Below are 17371 nucleotides of genomic sequence, written 5' to 3'. Positions count from 1 at the left end.
TCATCTGCCTCTTGACAAACACTAATAAAGTTAGGAATGCCGCAGGCCCTGTGTGGCCCTGTGGGGATCAGAGTGAATGTTGGTGAGTCCATCTCACAGCCTGGTGATAGGTTGACAGTCAGGTAGCGAAGGCCTCTCTGGGATTCTGCAGCTGGAGGCCCACAGTTCAGTGAGTGGGAGGCTGCTGAGTGGTGAGAGGACACAGTCACTGTGGTGTCTTCATCAAGCTGCTCACTGTGGTCACATCTGACTCTTTCCATTAGACAATAAACAGCAGAAACTCTTTATCAAACTGCTGCAATTTAACATGTCATTCCAGGACACTCGACCAGTCTATTGAAATTATTCACACACAAGGTAAAGTGCACACAAGGCAGTAAAAAATATTTATAATAAATTATTAAAGACAGTTTATTGTGCCATCTAGTTCTTGCTGCAGAGAAATAAAATACAATAAGATAAAATAAAATATGGGCTATGAGTTAGTCTGGAAATGTCAAGCATTTACAATTGTTAATATTCAGTGATTTAGTCTTAAATGCTGCTATCTGAATTTGTGATAACAATCAATTATTTACAGTGCTAAATGTTCGATTGAATTATTGATGTTTTAATTCTTTATTCTGTATTAAAAGACAAAATTAAATCAGGCAAACAAAAAGAGGAGAGGTTTTGATTTTATTTCAGCCATAAAGAAACAAAATACTTTCCAGTCCTCCACATTATGCTGTCCTATTTTCAGTGAACTTCTTTTGTTTATCCAACAACTCTACACCCTCACATGTAAAGTTAATGCTTTGTTGCCCCTCCCTTTGCACAGGAGCTCTGTAGCTGTAAGATATCAATCTCAATAGATATTGTTACGGTGCAGGGCAAAGGAGGCAGACCACCATCCACCATCCTCGTGTCTGCAGTGAGACCTGCAGCTCATCATGTCCAGCTCCACTGCTGAAGCACCACAGCTCATCATTCACTGACTCTCATCAACACACACTGTAGATACACTTCCTCATATGTCTGACCTCTGCACAGTCCCAAGAATAGAAGTGCCAATAAAATAGTTTTCACAAAAATTACATGTAAATGTAATTTGTCATAAGTTGGGGAGGAATACAAGACCCATGAATAAAGTATATAATACATATATTTATTTCCTACTGTTAAATATGTTTCTCTCATTCATCAGCTCATCATGAAAATTAACCTCCATGAATTAGGTGTGACAGTGAACATCATGCCTGCTTTAATTGTTTAAGTCACTTATCAATGTTAAATTCACAACCACACAACAATAATTTGATAATTTTCAGTGGCAGAAAAAGAAACATGAACAGGAAATGATTATTGCCAAGGTGCTCATGATGAATTTGGCTAATCAGGTTGATTGTGACTGAACGTGACTTAACACAAAAGCTATGGTGTAGGTGGTGGGAAATAGAGCATCAAGGTTAGTGTGACACACCAATGACAGATATGCAGTTTTTAATGCACTTAAAATGTCCACTGACTGCCTGCTAACCTCTGATGCTGTTATTTTAAATGTTTTAATGGACAATCTCATAATGTTACGTTATGTTTTTTAAATGTGATCTGTGGAGCATTATGGAAAGAAAAATAAAGCTGAATCATAATCTTCTAAGTAAATTAAAATATACATTTAGGTGAATACTGGGCTGATGTAGATCTCAGTTCTAAACACACAGTCTGTTATTTTAATTTAGCCAATAAGGAACCATTGTAGTTTCAGATGCTGCATGACATGACAGAGAAAGAACAATCCATGGCTCCACAGTCATGCTCACCGAACAAATGTAAGCCACAGAAGTATTATTCCCTGTATCCATCCACGTGTTTATCACAGAGATGAGAAACAGCCCACACGGGGAAAGCAACAGTTGAAGCACGTCGCTCTGATTTCCTGACCTCCCGCCGTCACTTGAACTTCTCGTTTCCACGGCAACAGACAACACAAAGCCGACGCACGAACACGAGCGATGTCGCACCCGCGCTTCACCGGCAAACACGAGCAGCGCGAGCATGAGACCAAGGTGGCGGCTGCCGAGTTTTACAGACTCCACAGGGTCCCAGAGCAGATAGAGCGAGCTCTGAACGAGCTGCTCCTCCAGCAGCCCGCAGACCTCCACGGTTACCTGGTAGGAGCTTCTGATGCTAATGCTAACCACACTGCTAATGTCGCCTCTGTGGTTAAAACCCTGTGGTTCTGGGGGGAGAGAGCTCCAAATTAACCGGAAGCAGTTCCCGCAGATCCAGAGCAGTACGGGATGATTTCTGATACAGGAATTTACTTTTCCTTTAGCTTCTTTCAGGATTTACAGGGGGCGCTGGCGAGATAGTCTCCCATCCAGAAACATCCTGCCGATCCTTTAGACACGTGCTGGAGTTCCAGACCCACTAAGAGAAGCAAACTGAGAATTAATATTAACATCATCCAGGCTGAAAATCATTCTCAGTGTTCCCAAAAGAAAGGGATAGTTCACAGAAAAATGAAAATTCACTCCTTATCTGCTCACCACTGTGCCGATGGAGGGGTGGGGGAAGTGTTTGAGTCCTAAAATCACTTATGGAGTCTCAGGGGTAAACAGCGTTGCAGCCAAATCTGATACAGTTGAAGTTACTGGAGGATCACGTCTACAAATATTTAAAAAATCAACAGAAAAAAACAAAATGCCTCCATACTGTAAGCACTGACATTCAAATTTGACTTGTAACGCCAGCATTTACACCATGTTTTTAGCCTAAATTTCCGCTACCGGAAGTAGCGATGCTAATGCGTGCCCTTGGGTGAAAGCTTGCGTGCAGTGTGTGCGATGTGTGCTTGTGAAAGCGGCTCCAAAGGAGGATATCAGAGGATATTTAGGCGGAAGATCTTTTTTCTATTTCGTGGAGGTTGGAAAGTCAAGTACAAAGTTAAAATGTCTAGAAAGAAGTCAAGTAAATCAGCGAAAGAACTAAATCAAAAGAAGATTTTTTTTTCTTTAGTTAATCAAATCAAAATCAAACCAAATCAAATCAAATTTATTTCTATATTTATATTTTTCCTTCTGAACAGTTGTTTTGCTCTGGTTACCACACTGTTAAGGCTACCACACCGTGTTTGTGTGCCAAAAGAGAAAACATTTCCTTGTTACTCGAGTACCTCTCTGTAAGCCATTTTGGTTTCACCAGAGCCTGTTTTTGTGTCTCTGTTGAACATAGATATTATGAATGCCACCATGACTAGTTAGGAGCTGCTACATTAACCAGATTTATACTTCAATTCATGTATGACCATCTTGATACTGCCCTATTGGTGAATTGCATCCAATTGAATCAGAATTGCATCGATAGGAAGTGAACAGGCTCTTCGCAGACAAGCTCGACAGATGGGTAATATTGGGAAAGAGAGAGGGGGCTGTGACGTACAGCAAGTGGTCCGGCTGGGTTAACGACTTGGCTATCAGGTCGATCATTTGTAACTGATTTTCATTGAGGAGAGCATTTTCCTTGTCAAACACTGTTTGGATTAGACACAAAACGCGATACAGATCACACCTTTTGGATATTGTATATGTAGAAACCTCAATACTTCTAAATGATGAAAAACCTTTTAGTTTTTCTGTGATAGATTTAAAGATTCATAGTCATCTCTGACAACACCCTTGCATTGCATTTGTTGTGACAATCTCGAATTTTCTGAAAAACAAAAAAAATCATTCACCACATTGGTGCAGATTTAATCCAACCACCAATGATGCCATTGTGTCCACTTTGTGTTGAAATATTTGCTTTATTGACTAATTACAGGAGCTTAAGTAATTGAAGGCAACATGAAGGCAGTATGTGGGTTCCACTCCCCCCAATGTGTAAGTTAAAATGTTTTCGTCACTTTAGGCAAATTACTTCACAAACCTCTCTGCACCACCAAGGATAAGCAGGCTGAAGGGACGAGAAGTTTATGATACAAGAGGACAACTGTCCATTGAGGTGGAGGTCTTCTGCATCGTCTGCAACACGGAGAAGGTAAAACTCATCAGTCACACTTTGCCTTTTGGCTACAGATTAGTCAAGTTCTAGTTTAAAGGTACAGTGTGTAGAATTTAGCGATATCTAGTGTTGAAGTTTCATGTTGCAGCTGAACACCCCTCACCTCACCCTCCCCTTCCAAACATGAAAAAGAACCTGTGGTAGCCTTTAATTGTCATAAATTTCAAAAGGTTTTAGTTTGTACAGTCTGGACAACTATAAAAAACATGGCGGCCTCCGTAGAAAGGGTCCCCTCAATGTAAATATAAAGTATTTAAATATAAAGGGTCTTTTCTAGGGTAAAGAAAACAACAATTCATACAATATAGCGGAAACAAACTCATGAAAACATCATGAGGATTATTCTACATTAAATTTCTGACAATAGTTCCCTGTCACCTAAATCTTACACACTGGACCCTTAACGTAATATCAGCAGATGAACTGTTGAAATGATATTTGTTTAAACATCACTGACTGATGATCTAATGCTCATGTGCCAGATTCTGCATATTCCGTTCTGCATGAGGACAATATAGATTAAACAAAGGAGATGTGATTCATTAGTGGTTTGAAGGGACAGTACGGGGCCTCATCAAACATGCAGGATGTTCTGATGTGAACAGGCAGCTGGAAGCAAGAAGTGAGGGAGGAAGCTCGCAATCAAAACCAGGGCATGGCCCTTGACCCCTGTCTTTACAGTATCACAGGAGCCAGAAAGATGAGATGTGACACTGAGATCACAGTGAGGTCACAGAGGGCACAGACAGAGGGCTAAGCCAATATGCCCAGCGGTATTAATGCTTTTACCAGACAGCGTTACTTAAAGCTATGTTGTCGTTGTCAGGCTCGGGACGCCGGTTCCTCAGAGCTAAAGATGGATAATAATGATCATAATAGGACATGTAAATGTATTAAAATGTAAGATGTAACAATAATAAACAAACATCAAGGTTAGATCTTATTCTTTCTAGTAATATATAAATACCAGTCACATTAGATAAGATTGGACAACTGAAATAACATTACAATCAAAACAAAGCTTGTCATCACAGATGACCTGTATGTGAGTTTATCTGGAAGACGTTCTGAAGCTCTGAGGGAGACGAGTAAGTTGATATTGATCCATTGTAACTAATTAAAGACAGACAAACAATACATTATCTCAAAAGTCTAAAGATAATGCTAAGACAGTGTCACATCCCACCAGATGCTGTAAGAAGAGGCTGTGGAGAGCGGGGGGGGTGTTGTGAATGATGAGAGATGGGGAGGAGATAGCATATAGGTAGATAAACTTCTTCTCTCCAACCACACTGCTGGAGACATGTCAGGTGGAGGGGACTGTGCCAGTATAAGTCATGTTAAACTATTTATAAAGCCTAATCACAATCACACCAATCACACATTTGCCTTGAGGGGCTTTGAGAATCTATAGAGCATATGACTGACAAGGAAACCCCCCCCCTAGAAACCTTTAATCCAAGGATGGAAAGACCTGCAATGCAATAGATGTGTGTAAAGACCAGAAGTACATATCAAATTGTGAGTGAAGAATAAGATGTTGAACCAGTTCCAGGTTCTGCCAACAGATGAGCCACATGACCTCCTGTCCACTATGAAGACCTGGGCCGAGAACCGAATACACAAACATACAAGAGGCAAAACCAAGCACATTATTAACACAGCTAGGAGAAGAACACAGAAGGTGTTGGGGGTGGGGGGTTTAACGATTGAGTCTGCGACTCATGGAGGACAAAGATCTGCCAAGTTCCCAGGACATCCAATGGTCCAGCAGAGCCTTAATGAAAAGAGAGGACAGGGAAGAGAAAAAAGAGGAACTGAGAGACACAAAGAATACCGCCTGGATGCTCATGTGCTCGTGGGAATAAACAAATTGTCAGAACGTGTAGTGGCTTTCAAAATAATTAACAGTAATTCAGTTCCAGGTTTATTTTACAGTATCAATATTAATTTCTGGTTCACAAGTGAGTGTAGTGTGTGTGTGTGTGTGTGTGTGTGTATGTGTGTGTGTGTGGAGGTTGAGAGGATGTAATTCATTCATTCTTCTCTTGTTGTTCAGAGCATGTGCTCAGCTGCTGTCTCAAGCCACTTTGGACTTAAAGAGACATCACTGGACTGGAAAGCAACTTGTCAGGAGAGGGCTGACCATGTGATGACTGCTGTCCAGTGGGTCAATGAACCGCTCAACAATATGCTGCAGGGCCAGGACCCCTGTGACCAATCAGAAGTTGATCACGCACTCAGGTAGTGTTGAACTGAGTTACCCTGCATGGTGGCATTTCCGGAGGTATAGATATCAAAAATAGAATTTTACATCTACAGATGAAATTTAGCATTTTTAGCAAAGATTTCTTCTGTTCATGTCAAAAACTATTATCATTGACGTGCAGAAAAAAAATGCATGATGGGAGTATACTTCCCTGGTTTCAAGTCTTCCGTGATGAAACTTGAGCTTCCATTTGAGCACACACAAAGAACCTCAACTAGAAACCTAACCATTAGTTTTCTTGAGCATTGTCGAACTAATATTTGTTCACAATATTGTGTGATTCACTCATTTAGATCATACACTACAAGGAAGACAAATAAACATTAATCAAATGTTTGCCTTTTTTAATGCATTAAGATCCAATGGGGTCACATGTGCCTTGTGTTGACATCCTGGAATGGGGTCACACAGAGGTTAATGCACTTGCAGCCACATCAAATCATCATTATGTATTGAGCTCCCCTTGTTTCTAAAGACCCAATAGAAACGCTTGATGAGTTACCTTGGGGGTTGGGGGGAACAATGCCATATTGATATGGTACCATCTGTCTCATAATAGATTCAAATTTGAATCACAAAGTACTATTTGTACTTTATTATTTTAGGTAGAGTACTTTATTAATAAAGAAACAAAGCATTTATTGGGTATTCCAAACTTACACCTACATGATCTCTACAGCCGTCTAGTCTCGAATCAAGCACAGGTATCTGAAATAATGCTGCATTTTTATGAAATGGTTCTGAATATGTTATTTAAACATATGTATTTAATCTTTAACCTGATGCATCAGATGGTTTGTGACACAGAATCATCTGGGCAGGAATCTGTTTAGCAAAGGGTAGGCACGTTCAGAAAAGACTTGGTGGGTGATAAGATTAACCATCTGTCAATCACATCTATCACAGTTGCTGAAGTCAGTCAGAAGAAGAATGAAAAGATCTTTTTGTGTGAAGGAAAGCCTTCAGTGTCATTCTTTGCTCTTCTTTTCATGAATACTCTCCAGTTCTGATGCATCTGATGCTACAGCAGCATCGATGCTTAACTCTTTAGGGGCCGCCATTGTTGTAGACAGCATTTCACCATGGAGGACTTCTCTGATGAACAGCAGTTTTAAATTTATGAAAATTCAGTTTATAATGTAAGGTGTTTGCCCCAGTATCAGATATTCACTGCACAAATAAAAAATTATAGTATCTCTTCTTGTTGCTAGTGTGCTAGAGGATTGAGTGGCATGAGTGTAGAAGAAATCTTAAAGGCCACGCACAGACATGATGGTTCATACCACTATACTGTTCCTGATAAAACAATAATGCTTGTTTCAAACAAACTAATAAACAAACAATTGATTTAATTATTATACATTTAAGACAATTCCATGGATAGACAGGAGGTTGTAAATTAGACTAAAAGGTTATCAGTGTAAACCATTTGTCTAATTAGCATCCCGTCTCACACACTAAAGATTGGTGTCAGTTGGTTTCTTTAACCCAAACGTGTTTTTAATAATGCTAGGAATGAGGATAGGACTACTTCCTGTTTTTACAGGCTCATGGCTTCTACTTGCTTATCCTTGCTGGTTTGGATCAGTCTCATGTGGTTATTATTTCCGCTGGCTGATAGCATCAGAATCCATCCTCAGCGCATATTGAGTGTGTTTTCATCTGTGCTTTCGTACTGATTGCAATCCAGTCACATCTCACGGTCTCGTTCACAAGTGAGGGGAAGATGGAACGTGAAAAGGACAGGCAGGTCGATGCAGCGTCCACAGTGACGCAAGCGTTGTACCGGACCATTGTGGTGCAAAAGGAGCTGAGCAGCAAGATAAAGCTTTTTTACCATTGGATCTATGTTCCAACCCACACTAGTTTGTGGGTAGTGACCGAAAGAAAGAAATTGTGATTGCAACCGGCAGTTATTAGTTTCCTCCATTGGATGACTGGACTAAGCCTTAGGGATAGGGTGAGGAGTTTAGAGATCTAGAGAGAGCTCTAAGTAGAATTGCTGCTCCTTTACGTGGAAAGGTGACAATTGAGGTGCTTTAGTCTTCTGATCAGGATGCCTCTTGGGTGCCTTCCATTGGAGGCTTACCTAGCAGGCCCAACCTGAGGGAGATCCTGGGATAGACCTAAAACTCGCTGGGGGGATAACATATCCCATCTGGCCTGGGACCACCTACAGATCTGCCAGGAAGAGCAGGAAAGCATGGCTGGGAAGAGCGGCGTCTGCAATACTTGGCCAGTTACCTCCACGGCATAATATCAGGTGCAAATGGGATATGTAATCAAGACATGTCTTCAGCTGAAGAGCCATGTACATGCATGACTGTGTCATCTACATAAAAATGGATATTATGATTCTGTGCTGGAGTAATTGAGTTGTTGACCTAGATTGTAAGTCATAACTGGCCTTGTGTGATCTTCTTAGTTAGTAGTGAGTGAGTTTGATCTGAGAACATCAGTTGAGATCACCTGTGTTCCACATAGTTGACATATATTAGGTACCACAAGTATTCTGGAGCAAATGTTTTTGGTGTGTTATGTTGTTGTGCTTCAGGAACAGATCAGCTTTCTTTTAGGGCTTGTTTATGTGGCCCAAAATATAACTTTGTGTTCTTTGATTTGGCACAGCAACTTCTTCATGGCACGCTATCTGGAAGAGAAAGACATCCGCGACAGGGAAAAGGAGGAGAGTCCTTCACCCAGTGAGCCTGAGGAGGTGATTTCTTCTGCACCGCCGACACAGACTAAAGAGAAAAAGAGTCTTGATAAAGGTAGGGAGGTTACTCATTGTGAGATGGTACTACGGAATAATTAAAATCAATAATCAATTATTTACCCAGTTCCTCAATCATGCACCAGCAGCCATTTACTTAACCTTAACAAGAGTGTGTGTTTTCCTCTGAAAGGGATCCTGGATCATGTTGTTACATCTTGATATAACGTGGACTTTGTATCTGCACTCCGTAGTTGAAGTAAATCATGTTGCACTGCATATTACTCTGCTGAAAAAAGGATCATGTTGAATATCTTGCCTAAGCCATGGATGACAATGTCCCTTTTACATTTACTTATTTGGCAGATGCCTTTATCCAAAGAGACTTTCAACTGTAGGACAAAAGTAAAGCTTCAGTACAGTGGGAGACCTTGATGTTTTATCACATCAGAAATCAGTTACAGCATAATGTTGTGTTTAGTTGTTCAAAAATATAGTTTCATCGTTCAAAAGTAATTTTCTGTATCGAGGCCGGCACCTCACTGGGGATGGTTTATGCTGAATTGATGAATAGACTGTCTTCGAGAACAGTATATCCATTTTGATCTCTGTGGTGAACCTTCGTCCTCTCTACCCTGCCCCTCTCTGATCTTATTTCATGTAAATAAAGGGGACCTACTCTTATGAAGACACTGGACAAGCATGCAACCTCATGTACAAATTAATTGCTGCAACACTATTCTACTGAAGCCGATTTACACAGTCAAAGCCCTCTCTGATTGGCATTTTTCAAAGATCTAAAGGATTGGACTGTATCAGGAGGGCATGACAGCATGTTTGTGAGACTGCACAGTGACCGAAGTTTCTAATTTGGCCTAAAAAAAACTGTCTCTAAGATCCCAATGTTAAACTGTGGGTATAAACATAACCTTGAGCGATAACATGCAAGAAAACAAAAGCAAAGAGTCTTGGTGCCTGTTGCTACGCTAGGTTTTGCATTCATTAAAACATTCTTTCAACTATGTTATAGACAGCAGATAAATGTCAGTGTTTACATCAAATAACAGAATGGACAAAAACTATGACTTCAGTGACTTTGACTAAGTATTTCTGAAACTGCTGATTAGTTCACACTCAACAGTCTCTAAAGTTTTGACTCAGAATGGAGAGAAAAACAACAAACATCCAGTGAGCAGCAGTTCTGTGTTGATGAGACATGTCAGAGGAGAATGGTCAGGCTGACAGAAAGACGACTGTAACCCAGGTAATCACTCTTTACAACTGAGAGGCATCAGAATGAGATGTTCCACTCCTGTCAGCCAGGAACACACACGTGAGGCTGCAGTGACACAGACTCACCAACACTGGACAGCTGAAGGCTGAATGTTTTCTTGACAAACGTTGGGACTTTATTGCTAATCAATCATGGTTTGAATGTCACAGTCTAGTACTCAGTCAGTGAGTATTGTTGCTGACCACGTTTATGTCTTTATGGTCATAGTTTACCAACTTGTGATGGACACATCCAGCAGGAGAATGGCTCTATGTTACACAGCATGAGTCCACTGTATTGCTTAACTAAACCACAATATGTGTTTAATGCTATGTGGTTTCTGGTTTGCTCTGGTTTTTGAATATGCCTGAGTTTCTGTGTTTCATTTAAGCTCTCCACATCTGACTTTCAGCTAAAAAGAACAGCACTGCAGAGAAGCCATTCCCTCCAGCTGAGCCACCAGAACCAGTTCTGCCTGGGAGCATGGCCATAGGCTCAGTGTCTCTGGCTGTTGCCAGAACTGGGGCTCAGTTACAGGGCATCCCTCTCTACAAATACATAGCCACGCTAAAGGCCCGAGAGGTTAGATCACTAACACGCGTATTCATGCAAACACTACGCAAACACATTGGGAGCAACATGTGTCTTAACATATTTCATTCAGACTCCTGCACAGTTTCATATCCCCATCGCTCTGGTAACCTTGCTGAGCTGTGGGAAGGCTTCTCCTGGAAAACTGAGTTTACTGGAGGAAGTCATCCTGATCCCCAAAGCAGGACAACGAGTCAAACAGGTGCTCACCGATCTCCACTTAGTGCAGCTGCATGTTCTGTCTTACTTTAGCCCACTCCCTCTAAGTGATGGCTGTTAGTACAGACTCAGCTGCATAAAGTTGTCTCTTTCTTTGTTGATGCTATAACGTGGCCTATATTTACACTGTAGTTAGGCTACATTCAGTTTTCTCTAGAGCATTAATAGAATGCACTGAACTGTAAACTTGTTCCACAGATCATCACAATGGCCCTTGAGTTACAGAAGGAGATGATGAGAATAATGAACACTTCAACAAAATCCGGGGTGAGGGACATTGCTATTGATTCAGTGTGAGAATTGCAACTGAGTTCACAAAGGCTTTACGATGGCACAGAATGAAAAAAAGCTGGAGACAGGACTCAAAACTTTCTGTGATAGAGCTTTCCTAAAAGATATATACAAAGCAGGTTATTTCTAAGTGATTTTCATGGCTAATGTTCAAATTAACTCAGGTATGCAGGCCTGGAAAGGCTTATTAAAACATTCAATACTTCTATTTGCCTTTTCTTTCACGCAGCATTTGTACTATATACACAGATTTATCTCCTCCATTGTTCAGCGACCCCTGGCACTAATATTCACAACACAGTGCAGAGGACTTCACCCCTCTCTTTATAACCTTGAAATGACAACTGCTTCATTCAAACCTATGAATAAATAGTCTATTGTCATCCAAATGCAGCTTCAGCCAAGCCATTTTCCAACAGATGATGTAAAGAGCATTGTAGGTTAATGTATTTATTACAGATACATTTGTAAAAGTACAATGCATAGATGTTGTTGACTTGGTAAACCATGAATATATTCTCCAAGGCCGTTCAGACTATTCTGCATGACAGTGGAGCGCCGGCTGGGAGCTTTGAGAGACCTGAGCAGCCTCTGGACCTCATCACTGAAGCCTGCGCTAACCTTGGACTGACATTGGGAACAGAGATCCATTTAGCAGTGAACTGTGCCACCTGTGAGCTAATGGACTATGTAAGTTTGAATGCCACTGGCTGCATCATCATGTGTATGTGCATACAGCCAAAGGTCACATGTAAATCCAGTATTATTACTCCAGATACAGAGAGAACAAGCAATGGAGGAAATGAAATGTATTTTCTCCCTCTTCATGTCAGTCTAAAGGAAAGTATGAAATTGCGACCGGAGTTTTCAAGTCTCCAGATGAACTAGTGGACATGTACCAGTCCCTCATCAGGAAATATCCAGCAGTGGTAGCCTTCATCAATCCATTTAGGAGAGAGGTAAGTTAGATATGTCATCGTTGTTTCAAATCAATTGAATTACAGAGAAACCTTTAACGTCACAAAAGTAACTCGAATAGAATAAACGATGCATTTGTTGGGGACATTTTTTTTCTCATCGGTCCAGAGCGTCTATTTGAGCAGCTGTGGTTCAGGTAGAGCAGGTTGAACACCAACCAGATGATCTGCGTTTCACTCCCCATCTCCCACATTTCACATGCCAAGGTGTCCGTGGGAGAAAGATTGGACCCCACTGTGCCGGCAGTGTATGATTGGTGTGTGATAGAGAAAGTGCTGCACATAGATGCACTGAATGAACGTGTGTGTGAATGGCAACACTTTTCTGTAAATTGCTTCGAGGGTCATCAAGACTAGAAAAGCGTTATGTGGTATGTGTGTATGTGGGTCGACAGTGTGTTCTTCATGATGGGGGGGGGGGGGGCATTTTGAAAGACATCATTTCAACATATAAGTTATCAACCTAAGCTATACATCCAGTGATTGTTTGATTTCAATCAAACTGATGGTGACGTTTCTTCTTGCATGGTTGTAGTACCAGCTGAAACATGAAAACTAGTATGCAACCAGGAGTAATGTCACAGCGAGCTGTTGACATGGGACAGGTTAGTTATATTTACTTGCAGGTCCTCCTCTGTAAAGTCCTCCCCTATTAACTGCAAACATGAGCAGCTTAAATCACACTTTCATGAATTCCCATTATCATAACAAGGGCTCTATGTAGAACCAAGGGAAGCCTCAGTTTTTCTGTCTTTAGGTTTATTTTCTGAACTGGTGTTACTGTTGTCTCTGTTTCTGTGTATAATGATCTGTACACACAGCTCACAACCGTGTTCTTGTGTTTGTGCTCTGTAAGGACACAGACCAGTGGGAGAAGCTGAGCAACCAGATTGGAGACACATGTTCGCTGCTCTTGGACATCACTCATGAGTCAAAGGCCCCGCCCCCTCCAGGAGTCAGTGGTAACATCTTAAAACACGTTCACGAGAAGACAGTCAGTGATTTGATCTGCATCGCATCACAGCGCCAAGGTAACACATCCACTCAGGTGTAGCAGAGAAAATGTGCAGAATCACTGCTCAAGGGGAAGATAGAACTCTGTAAGCTGTAAATGAGTACTCAACAGCCACAGTAGAATAATACAAGAAACCAGATTCTTTGAATTCCTCACTCTGCTCTTATAACATAAGAGTCATGGTAGTTGAACAAAGGTGGCTACATCTGCAGTTTCAAGCTTTGGCTTACCATCACCAGAGCAGGTAGAAGTGCCATAAAACATCAGCTAAAACACATGCAACACAGAGCATTATTAAAATAAATTTAAACACGATAAATCCTAATATAATTAGTGATATTCCAAATTTACGTTGCATTGTTTGCCATGTTTCCTTTTGCTAGATGTGTCGGAAAGGAATGCGCCCTTACAATCAGCTGACCAGGTCCTCCATCAAAGTCCTTTTAAAGGGTTTTCTGCTCACAACCAGCTGGTCTCTATAAACAGATTTAGTATTTTTGGTATTGTTCTGCATAGCAGGGAACTTAACTTCCTTCACATCCCCAATGTTGTCGGGTCTTCACTTAAAATAAAAAAGACTTAATTTAGAGCATATTTTAATTCTGTGTATTTTATTGCTGCAATAGTTTTGTTTACTTGATGAGAATTTCTGGTGGATCCATACCTGAGCTGCTTAGGTCTAATCCTCTAAAGGAAAAGATACTTGAGGCACATGCGACTACTGGATACTTGTAAAAAACTTAATCTAACCCAGTGAGGCTTTGTCAGATTGGCAATTTTAAAAATGCCATGAATGTAACAGATTGATTAATGTGCCCTCTTCTTGGCTAAACCTTGAATTTCCTCACATGCAAATATCATCAGAATTAGAATTGAGTTTTATTGCTAAGCAGGTTTACACATACAAGGAATTTGCTGTGGTGTGATTGTGCAAGTATAAATATAGAAAATGTAAAAATAGGAAACAAAAAAATACTATAAGAACCAGGAGATGCAACACTGCATTATGTAAAGTTATACAGTCCATTATTTGTCAGGGAAGTTAAAGTGTCAAAGGGTCCCAGTCACAGACAGGGACATCAGTGCAGTTCAGTGGGAGGGTCCCAGGCCAGCAGCAGTTGTGTTCTTCAGAGTCCACCTGCTTATTCCACACACTCATATCTTCACTAGGACCCTGTCCAGCGTTTTGTAGCTGCCCTACGTCACTACACCACACAAACTCTAGATCAGGGACATGGGCTGTTTTGATTGAGGGAGCTCTCACAGAATCAGAACAGCTATGTTGATTGGGGAACAAATCAAATAAACATGTCAAGGAAGGATTTATCCAAAATACCATAAATGCAGCAAATAAGGACGAGGTTGGCTTGGTGGGGGGAGCTGCAGCAGCAAGCAGTGCTGGCATGAAGTCATCAGCAGAGTGAGTGTCCTGTTGGCAGACTCAATCTGATTGGACATTACTTGTTAACTGGAAGCTGAGTTGCTGGTAGCTACACATGAATGAAGCAGCTGAAGCTTGACTCCAGTGACTGAGTTTACACGGTCTCCACAGGTTCTTCATTTCTAAATCATTCATCGTTACCTCTTGTGAAACATTGTGCGTCTCTGGTGGATTGTTATCAATTCTTATTGCCCTTGTGTGTTTGTGTGCGTTCACCTGTCGACCTGCAGGTTCAGTGTTGATGGGAGCAACATGCAGTGAGCCCTGCACCAACGACTCCTTATCAGATATAGTGAGTTCATTCTTTTAATTACAATATAATAATATATATTGACTTAAAATATGAGAACAATGTTGACAGTATGAGAACCCTTGAACCACCTGAATTTGCTTTGTTAAGATTTATATTATATTCATAAAATATAATGATATAATAATCTATTAATATGAATATTGGATTTGTATTAACTTTCCTCTTTTCACTCTTACCGCTTTCATGATGCCACACTAGCCCTTTCCGAAAATGTTTAAAACCACACTTTCCACGACTCCTGCTCAGCAGCACACAGACACAGTCAAAGACCAGCTGTTGAACACAGTGGCGCATTGACCAAACCAGGATCAACCGTAATCTAGCAATTGCATTTACATGCACGTATCTATACACATGCACAGTACTCTCTGTGAGCACCACTCGGAAATTCTGCTCCATGTTGAGCTGCACATTCATTCACGGTTCTGGATTCACATCTGGTGACCGGACACCCGGCTCACGGGCATGTTACTGAAAAAAAAAAACACTTGACGACAATGACAACATTATGTTTTGTCCTTTCTCGTGTCCTCGTCAAGTAAAAAACAAGATGTTATGTCACAGTTGTAATCAATAAAGCTTTTTCGGGAGCATCTATTCAGCGTGCGTCACAGCGGTTTCCGTCTCACAGTGTGCCGCTCTTCTCCTCCCTCAGGCTGTGGGTTTGGGGCTGGACTATGTCAAACTGGGAGGTCTGAGCGGTGCTGAGAGGATGACTAAATACAACCGGCTGGGTTGTATAGAGGAAGAACTGGCCCAACAAGGAATCCTGGGTGGGTTTTTTTATGCTCCTCCCTCATCTTTCTTTTTCATAGCTGGACAGAGAAAAAGGAGACCAGACAAAGAGAGAGAGAGGTAGTAATGCCTGCGCTCGAGAACACACATCTCTCTCTCTCTGTCTGTGTGTACGAATGTGCATTTGTGTGTGTGTGTGTGTGTGTGTGAGAATGAAAAGCCCTACCTCGGATCTGTTAATTGGCTGCCTAATTACACACAGGGACAAATACTTTCCCATCCATCGTTTCCGAATGATAGATGCAGGCAGGAGCAGCGGCGAGTTAACGAGAGATGACTACACGTGTGTGTCCAGCTCCGATCAAAAAACCAACTTTATGTTACATGTTCGCTGCTGTTTATTGTTTGTGTTACAATGATGTGCTGAAGCCCGGAGTGGACCGAGGTGCAGCGATAGACTCAGTGTGCTTCAGCTGCAGCAGCGGGGACATGATTTCAGTCCTGTTATGTGAAAGCGTCTGTGTTCCGTCTTTTGTCCTTTCACTTCATTTCATTATTTTGTCTCGTCAGTCTCCAAGGAGAAGCACTCCCCTCCGCTGTTTGCTGGAAAACTACAGAAGGAGTCCACTGCTGCGGACAGAGCGCTGTCAGATGAGGCCTGAGGCAACACAGCTTGAAAGAAAACACGACTGATTCAGAAGCTGTATTAAACCCACCACGTTATATTTATCTTTCATCACTCAGTTCTGCTCTTATCACTTATGCAGAGGTCAGGATTACACTTATAGAACCTGCTGGGTTGATTATAAACATGATTAAGTGCATCAGTTATAGTGTTGCCATTCTCTTTAAATTAAATTGAAGCTATTCAGAGACAGACTGAGAGGGCAAACGCGACCTTCAACAAAGCGGTTTTTAAAATCCCTAAACATCTCGTCGCCACTTCAGATATGAGCCACGTTACCAGCGACTGTAGGCTGCAGCTCCTTCCACAAACAGGTCTGCTTTCAGGTCATACGCAACCATCTCCATAAAAAAATCCAAATATAGCAGCACTCAGCAGCCACAACACACACAAGCCTGCTCTATTCACTACAATAGAGACAGGAGAGATCCACTGATTGAGCTCATTATTCCATTCCACCACTTTCATTTGGAGCATGTTTTTTTAATGAATAATGTTTGTGTCTTTTCATAAAATACATGTTTCTAAAAACGTTCATTTTGTATTACTTTAAAAGAGACTGCATATTTTTTGTATATCTGGAACATTTAATCTGAGTAAGCGTTCAGCGCTGTCATCTGAATCAGACCCAGAAGTCCACTTATGTCTGTATATATCAGTAATCTGTAATTAGGTCAAGCGGAGTGATTCTTAACGTTTCAGATGGTTTTATTTAAGTTAAAATGCTCACCTCAAATCACAAGAAAAGAAAATGGTTTTCGATGTGTTTAGGGCCTTTTCTGATTTCCTCTTCTGTTAAAGGTGT

At 41.2% G+C, this 17371-nt stretch overlaps 1 protein-coding gene across 1 annotated transcript; it reads left to right on the top strand.

Annotated features, from left to right (window-relative positions):
- Window positions 1-1949: 1949 nt before the first annotated feature.
- Window positions 1950-17092, top strand: eno4 (enolase 4). Its single transcript, XM_020090363.2, has 13 exons — window positions 1950-2153; window positions 3892-4020; window positions 6104-6288; window positions 8942-9084; window positions 10712-10881; window positions 10964-11092; window positions 11308-11376; window positions 11926-12090; window positions 12234-12359; window positions 13234-13408; window positions 15064-15125; window positions 15802-15919; window positions 16452-17092. The coding sequence occupies exons 1-13, from the start codon at window positions 1995-1997 to the stop codon at window positions 16541-16543; spliced, it is 1722 nt and encodes a 573-aa protein (XP_019945922.2). The 5' UTR covers window positions 1950-1994; the 3' UTR covers window positions 16544-17092.
- The last annotated feature ends 279 nt before the right edge of the window (window positions 17093-17371 follow it).

The sequence above is a fragment of the Paralichthys olivaceus genome, chromosome 14, assembly GCF_024713975.1.
Source record: "Paralichthys olivaceus isolate ysfri-2021 chromosome 14, ASM2471397v2, whole genome shotgun sequence".
Classification (NCBI taxonomy): domain Eukaryota; kingdom Metazoa; phylum Chordata; class Actinopteri; order Pleuronectiformes; family Paralichthyidae; genus Paralichthys; species Paralichthys olivaceus.
The sequence above is the reverse complement of the archived record's forward strand: the minus strand, read 5'-3'. Positions and strand labels throughout refer to the sequence as shown.

Bases quoted from the DNA above. Each gene is read 5' to 3' on its own strand.
- eno4 (XM_020090363.2), top strand. From the start codon at position 1,995: ATGTCGCACCCGCGCTTCACCGGCAAACACGAGCAGCGCGAGCATGAG. The intron at 10,882-10,963 runs GTTAGATCACTA...TATTTCATTCAG, and splicing joins CCACGCTAAAGGCCCGAGAG to ACTCCTGCACAGTTTCATAT. The intron at 15,920-16,451 runs GTGGGTTTTTTT...TTGTCTCGTCAG, and splicing joins GGCCCAACAAGGAATCCTGG to TCTCCAAGGAGAAGCACTCC.